The 8,101-nt window shown below is 33.4% G+C and overlaps 1 protein-coding gene across 2 annotated transcripts in view; it reads right to left on the bottom strand.

The window, feature by feature from the left end:
• The window catches only part of LOC106478036 (acetylcholinesterase-like), a 128,014-nt gene that overhangs the window by 38,530 nt on the left and 81,383 nt on the right, over window positions 1-8,101 (bottom strand). The window contains exon 3 of one of the 2 annotated variants that reach the window (XM_022381551.1): window positions 557-773. The exons of the other annotated variant lie outside the window; for it this stretch is intronic. Coding sequence (XP_022237259.1) covers window positions 665-773 — 109 coding nt within the window. The 3' untranslated portion in view covers window positions 557-664. Of the gene's footprint in view, window positions 1-556; window positions 774-8,101 lie in introns of those variants that run through there. 2 annotated transcript variants of the gene reach the window in all.

Below are 8,101 nucleotides of genomic sequence, written 5' to 3'. Positions count from 1 at the left end.
AAACAAATACTGTATGAGCCGGAAAGATAATTGAATATAATAAAGAAGTACTGTGTGAGCCGGAAGGATAACTGAATATAATAAACAAATACTGTATGAGCCGGAAAGATAATTGAATATAATAAAGAAGTACTGTGTGAGCCGGAAGGATAACTGAATATAATAAACAAATACTGTATGAGCCGGAAAGATAATTGAATATAATAAAGAAGTACTGTGTGAGCCGGAAGGATAACTGAATATAATAAACAAATACTGTATAAGCCGGAATGATAACTGAATATAATAAACAAATACTGTGTGAGCCGGAAGGATAACTGAATATAATAAAGGAGTACTGTGTGAGCCGGAAGGATAACTGAATATAATAAAGAAGTACTGTGTGAGCCGGAAGGATAACTGAATATAATAAACAAATACTGTGTGAGCTGAAATGATAACAAACAACGAAGTGCTTCAGCCAATACATTTTATTGTTAAATCTGTATAGACAGAGAAGCAGGAAAGTGTTTTTCATTTCTTTCAATTCAGCAGGACGTTTGACGGCATATAACGCTAAAAATCAGGCTTCGATACTCGTGGTGGTTACAGCATAGATAGCCTATTGCGGATCGGCAGGTTCAAAGTTCGAGCCACGATATGCCTCTGAACACGCTTCGCACTTTCAGCAGTAGGGTGTTATAGCCGTGACAGTAAATCTCGCTGTTTGGTTAAGAGTAACACTGTATGCAGCTGGTACTAATGACTTGTTGTCCTTCTTCTGGTCAGCATTTCTAAAATAAGAATAGCTATGCCTGAACCTTCATGTCTCTGACTTTATTTTTTATCCTTTGCGTCACATAAGGTGTCGCTGAAATTGAAAATATCAAACACTTTTCACATACAAAAATAAGTCTTTTCCACAAAAGATAAATATATGCAACCCATACTTTTATAAAATTACGTTGATGAAAAAATTGAGAAACTACTATTAAGTTATATTGTTTATTGTTGTATAATTTACAGTAATATTAATACAATGTAAAAACGACTGTTTTATCATTTTCATATAAATTTTAAGCTAAAATATGCTTACAATTAAAATATATTATTAATTGTTTCAGTACAACTATTTTCGCACGTCATAAGCAATATTTAGTAATTCTAAAGTTGGGTACGAACAATGAAAAAATGATTTAATAACATGCATAAAAGATATTATGAAACCATAATGTAAAATTGGGTATCTTTTCCAGTGTAAAATAGTGTAACTTTATTATATTATTCATTCTTATTCATTGCAAAATGTTTCTGAGGTACAGTTTCTAACGGCTTTGCTCTCTCTCTCTCTCTCTATATATATATATATAATTATAAAACGTAAAACAAAAATTAAAAATCAGCAGGTTATGTTTTACTATAGGGAGAGTTTTACGCTATCGTTCAGCAGAATTTCTTGAGATGAACAGCTTTGAAATATAATCCATTAACACTAGACTTGCTTCTGTTATCAATACATTTTAAAATGAGTTTAAACTGTAAAATGAAGTCAATGTAGTAGCCACACATGATCTCTCAAAACTTCAAAGAAAGTTCTGTTTCGTCTTTCTTGTGGAATTATAAGTTTATTTGTATATTTTAGAGCAAAGCCACATTGGACTATCTGTTGAGTCCACAGCGGGAAATCGAGCCCCGGATGTTAGCGTTGTAAGTATGTAAACTTAATGTTGGATGTTAGCCCACCGAGGGAGTTGATTTATAAGTAATGATAATAATACAGATAATTATGTTTTTTGGTAGTCGTAAAAACTAAGATCGACGAGAAAGGGGGTTCAGACATTGTATGTCTCATGTCACTTGTTGTTTTTTATATTTTTTATGTAAAATTATTTTTTGGGATGCCATTGTACAGAATCATTTATCAAACGTATATTCGTCACAAAAGACTTTTTTCTTTAGGTATCAAGAAAGTTGTTTAGGCTCAAAAACCTAATATTTGTTTTTGCTTACCACCAAGGTTTTAATTACTTGCGTTTCTTTGTTTTAGCACAAAGCTACACAATAAGCTATCTACGTTCTGTCCACCACGGGAAACGGAACTCCAGCTGTCAGCCTTGTAAGTCTATAATCTTACCGCTGACCCAGTGGTGGGGGCTTTAACTATCTCTCAATTATCAAATTTTTCAAATGACTAATTACAAAATTGGAGTTGTTTCAAATGAAAACAATTAAGTCTCAATTATAGTTCATTTTAGGACTATAGGAAACAAGTTTAACATTTATTTAATTACAAAATATTCAGTATACATTAAATAAGTCATTGTTGTCTAAAATGTTATCCATTGTTTAAGAGTGATACATAATCCTGTGATATTGGAATGTTTTTTTCAATAAGTGAAAACTGAGACCATAAAAGTTTCAAGCTCACGATTTTGTTTATGGTAAGCGCACTTTTAGCTTAAATTCCCACGAAATGTTAACTTTTCCTTCTTTAGAAAAATTCTGATGTAGGTGATACTAACGTCGAATGATGTTGACGATTCCACAATACTAAGGGTTTTGTGTTGACTTTTTAACTATTTTTTCCATTGTCGATCATTTTCACTGTGATGGTCTTGATTACCCACATCTGCTCAACGCCACAATTTCCATTGTAACAAACACCTCCGATAGACATCAAGGTCAATATTAGACCATACAGCTTGATACGTTGGTTACTGAATGTGATATGCTGTGTGTGTCAACTAGTGGATTTAGTAAGCTTAATTGTGTTGGCTACTGAATATAATGTGTTGTGTGTGTTAACTAATGGATGTAGTATGCTTGAGTGTGTTGGCTACTGAATATAATGTGTTGTGTGTTGGCTACTGAATATAATGTGTTGTGTATTGGCTACTGAATATAATGTGTTGTGTGTGTTAATTAGTGGATGTAGTATGCTTGAGTGTGTTGACTACCGGATGTAATGTACCGTGTGTGTTAACTAATGAATGTAGTAATCTTGAATGTGCTGCTACTGAGTCTAATGTGTTGTGGGTGTTAACTAGTGGTTATAGTAGGCCAAGTGTATTGGTAACTAAATATCCACTAGTTAACACACACGAGATATATCCAGTAGCTAACACACTCAAGCGAATTATATCCACTAGCTAACACACACTCAAGCGAATTATATCCACTAGCTAACACACACAACACGTTATATTCAATAACCAGTACACTATTTATGCAGTGAACTTGAGTGTTTAGGCTGCTGAGTGTAATGTGTGTATGCGTATGTTAACTAGTGATTGTAGTAAGCTTAGCTGTGCTTGTTATTGAGTTTGAGTGTGTAGATTACATTAAGTACAGTGTACTGAACTAAAATATTTGTTTTGAAATGTAATGGGTTGAGCATGTGTTAATATTATGGAACTTAGTGAATGAAATGTGTGTAGCCTTGGCTAAATATTAAACGATAATCTGGAGGTGGGCTGATTAAACTGTATAAAATATGTACTTTCTAGTTCGAATATAGTTACCTGTCCAGGAGCATTCACTTACTGAATGTTAATAATCTGGTTATGTGTCAGATAGTCTGTTAAAAATAGTCTAGATGTATGTTGGTTTGATTAGATAGAGTATTGGGTGTGTTGGTTAACTTGTTTATAGTAATCTGGTTATGTGTCAGCTAGATTGTTAAAAATAACCTAGATGTATGTTGGTTTGATTAGATAGAGTAGTGAGTGTGTTGGTTAACTTGTTTATAGTAATTCGGTTACGTGTCAGATAGTCTGTTAAAAATAACATGGGTGTAATGTTGGTTTGGATAGATAGAGTATTGGGTGTGTTGGTTAACTTGTTTATAGTAATCTGGTTTCGTGTCAGCTAGATTGTTAAAAATAACTTAGATGTATGTTGGTTTGATTAGATAAAGTAGTGGGTGTGTTGGTTAACTTGTTTATAGTAATCTGGTTATGTGTCAGATAGTCTGTTAAAAATAACCTAGATGTATGTTGGTTTGATTAGATAGAGTAGTGGGTGTGTTGATTAACTTGTTTTTAGTAATTCGGTTTTGTGTCAGATAGTCTGTTAAAAATAACCTAGATGTATATTAGTTTGGATAGATAGAGTGTTGGGTGTGTTGGTTAACTTGTTTATAGTAATCTGGTTTCGTGTCGGCTAGATTATTATAAATAACATGGGTGTAATGTTGGTTTGGATAGATAGAGTATTGGGTGTGTTGGTTAACTTGTTTATAGTAATCTGGTTTCGTGTCGGCTAGATTATTATAAATAACATGGGTGTAATGTTGGTTTGGATAGATAGAGTATTGATGTGTTGGTTAACTTGTTTATAGTAATCTGGTTATGTGTCAGCTAGATTGTTAAAAATAACCTAGATGTATGTTGGTTTGATTAGATAGAGTAGTGGGTGTGTTGGTTAACTTGTTTATAGTAATCTGGTTATGTGTCAGCTAGATTGTTAAAAATAACCTAGATGTATATTAGTTTGGGGACGTGGAGTAGTATGTGTTGGTTAACTTGTTTATAATAATCTGAATGGGTGTTGGTAAGATAGTAAGTGAAAATCTGTATATGTATGTGATTGGTGACATGTGGGAATTTGTATGTGTATGTGATTGGTGACATGTGGGAATTTGTATGTGCATGTGATTGGTGGCATGTGGTAACCTGGATGTATTTGACATACTTAAACTGCGTGTAGTGATGTGGTTGTGTGTTGACGGTTAATCACATTTTAAAATAATGATGTTCCAGGTCTCGTGCAGCCCTAGTTTGGAACTACTTCTTCCATTGTCGATCTTGCTCAGTTTGATCACACTATGTACATTGTAACCAGTTTTCGCAAACGACGGTAAAGTCAATATTCGTACATATTGAAAAGTTTTCACATACCGTCTAATGTGGCCATTGGTTTCCAAGAATGTATTTAAGCAAACGATCAGAGCTGCATCAGGACACTTGAAAAGAAGTAACTGAGTATGAGAGATGTGTCTGGAAGCTTCTGGAATTTGTGCTTCTGAGCGTTTGTCAACTTTAAAACCTTCTTTATTAGCTTGTTAAGATAACAAGGAATATGCACATCTTAATCACATTAGCTTTAGGATTGGAAAGGCTTTTCAATCGTAACCATAATATTCACTTTGCGGATGAGAAAGTTGCTCCGGATTGGCCTGAGATGTGTTTTCGGAGCCTTTACCTTAAACATTCTGCTTTGCGATTTTTTACGCTTACACAGAAAACATTAAAAGCCCATTTTTACAAAATGTTATCTTCTTTAGTTGTATATTGTTTCACAATCTTGCTATACGAATACCCTTATAAAGAAAAGGTCTATCATACAGTTGCGATATTTATTTTTTTCTTTTGAAATAAATTAATTATGGACAAGCCTAAAACTAATCTACTCAAAAGTGTTCATTTGATCTTTTCTACAACAGCTGTTCAGTGAAGTAAAATGTATAATTAACAGAAGTCATATAAGCAGTTCATAATAACACTGGTGACAGGACAACGTCGTATATAAGTTATGAAATATTATATATATATATATATATACATGTATGCTGAACAGTAAATCTATTATTTTTATTCTCTTAATTCATGTCTTACGATGATAATTAACTGAGTTCTATTGCTGATTCATGGTAGTCAGTCTCAATATAGGATTGAACACAAATGTGGAAGTTCATAAAATACACGCTGCAATTAATCTTTCATTTCATGAATATAATTTCCATTTGAGAAAGAAAAAAATCGGGAGGCTTTCAGTCTACCTACAGACGGAAATAGGAGCATTTGCAATCATTCGTTCAGCAGTTTCTGGGAATTAATGATAGAATATGTTGCTTGTGTTAATTAACAGGTGGTGATTAACTGCCAGCGAATTTGATTTCAATTCTAACTTTATTAATTATTTCAACTAAATGTAGCCTCTAGACATTATTAACTGGCCTAATGAAATGTATTTCTATTCATTAAAAATAAGTTATTGTTCTTCTGTAATAAAACCCGTAAAATATGTAACAAAAAATAACAAGCTTGTTTTAGGATATGCTTCGATAGAAAAAGTTGGACATGGCTTTGTAATGAGCTTTTAGAGCTGCGGATCCAAGGTCCAGAATTCGAGACCTATTGCCGCTAAACACGTTCCACACTTTCATCTGTGAATGAGTTATAAAAGTAATAGTCAATTCAATTATTCAGTTCAAAAAGTTAGGCAAAGGCACTTTGGCAGCGGGTGCTAATAATGGCTAACTGCCTTCCGTCTAGTCAGTAATTACAAATTAGGGATAGTTATACGTGAATCGTAGGTCTCCCTGACCTGGCTGTTTAGCCCATGTGCGCATAACGCGATTTTCAGTTGATAATACCAATTCCAGGAAAATAAAAGTTTGACATGTATCGATATACTACTGAGGGCACTATATTGAACACAAAATGTTCGTTGCCGTAGAGACAAAGTTAAATTTGATATTTATTATGTTTCCACGGAGTGTTTTTCTTCTTCTTCTTCCAAACACTGTTCAATCGACCGCCATGCCTTTATTTCTCGGCTGATTTACTTGAAACTTAGTAAGGTTATACCTTTATCCAATACGCCATTTTAAGGATTTTATTGAGTCCAAATCAAACAACCTACAAATGTATGTTTTGGGCTCCTATGCGGTCATATTTACAGCAACCAAAATGAAAATTGGCACAAACATAAATTTTCATGCGGCCAACACATCGAGATAAAAAAGTTGGATTTGCCCATTTTGAGTCTTTTAAGGGATGCCAGAGCTCACCGAGAGCATATTTATGGAGGTTTTGGTCAATTACTCGCCCATATTTCGACTATTTTACGTGGAAATTTGTACAAAGATGTCTTTGTAAAGGTCCCACACATTGATAAACAAATATGGTGGTCTTGCTCATTTCCAGTAATTATAGGGAGGGGGATGGGTCAATTTTTGGGGTATTTGACAATTACTCCGCCGTATTTCGGCCAATTTACATGTGATTTGGTACAAAGGCACTTTTATACAAATCTCATATGTGTGATATGCCCATTTTCAGTCATTTAGAGGGATCAAAATGTTGAATAAATCCATAATTTGAGGGGTTTTGGTCTATTACTTAGCCTTATTTCGACCAATTTATATGTAATTTAGTACAAAGATATCCTTTACAGCTCCCAAACAGAGATTTACACAATTTTGAACTTTTATGTTTTGCTCAATTTTTCAGCTGGGAAAGTACAATTTATTTATTTTTTTGTTTCGTGAACTATTCAGGGGTATGGTAACTGTGACGAATTTATTATTATATATTTATTTTACTATCGATGTTTGCTTGAATTAAATTTATATTTACAAGTGCGCATAACTTATACAGTTAAATATATATTGCGAAACTCCCGCCTATTCTCTAAAGTTGTTGAAGATTCTCGAGTGTAAGAATGAATAATATCCGTGTGTACGTAAACGATAGTGTAGCTTTGTATTGTTACGTAATCTGAATTTTCTAGAAATTCTCCACACCCCTATAAATATAACCAACGCGACGCACCAAAAAAAAAGGAGTATCTATTATTACTTTGCTATAGTCAGTGTGCTATAAACTTCGGAATCCATAACTGTGATTGTTATAACGCTTATCAATCGGAAAACTTCAGATATTTGACCAGGAGCATTTATAAAGTTCGAACATTACAAATCATTTAACTTCAGTGGATTCTCATCGGACATTAGTATTTTTACGAAAACATTATATAACTTCATCGTGGAAAACTCGGCGTGTGTGGCTGGTGAATAACTCCCTGTTGAATAAGCTGATGAATAAGTTCCCTGTTAAGTGAATTATACCTACGTCAACTCGTAATTAACTCGCTCATCATGAACCCTCGATAAGATATCGAAGAAGTTCCAGACTATAAAGAAGACTTTATATTGCTTGTAAGTTTGTGAACATTTTGTTTATAAAACATTGTTTAGTAATAACTGTTACTGTAAATTGTATTGTTGTGTGTGTATATTAAAACGTATTTTTGTTAAAAAAAAAAAGAAAACTGTGTGTATCAATCTTGCCGGCAAATATCATAAACTGACTATATATCGGCTTTTACTTAACTGCTA

Source organism: Limulus polyphemus, unplaced genomic scaffold (genome assembly GCF_000517525.1).
Source record: "Limulus polyphemus unplaced genomic scaffold, Limulus_polyphemus-2.1.2 Scaffold174, whole genome shotgun sequence".
In the NCBI taxonomy this organism is placed as follows: domain Eukaryota; kingdom Metazoa; phylum Arthropoda; class Merostomata; order Xiphosura; family Limulidae; genus Limulus; species Limulus polyphemus.
This window is presented reverse-complemented; position numbering and strand designations above follow the sequence as displayed.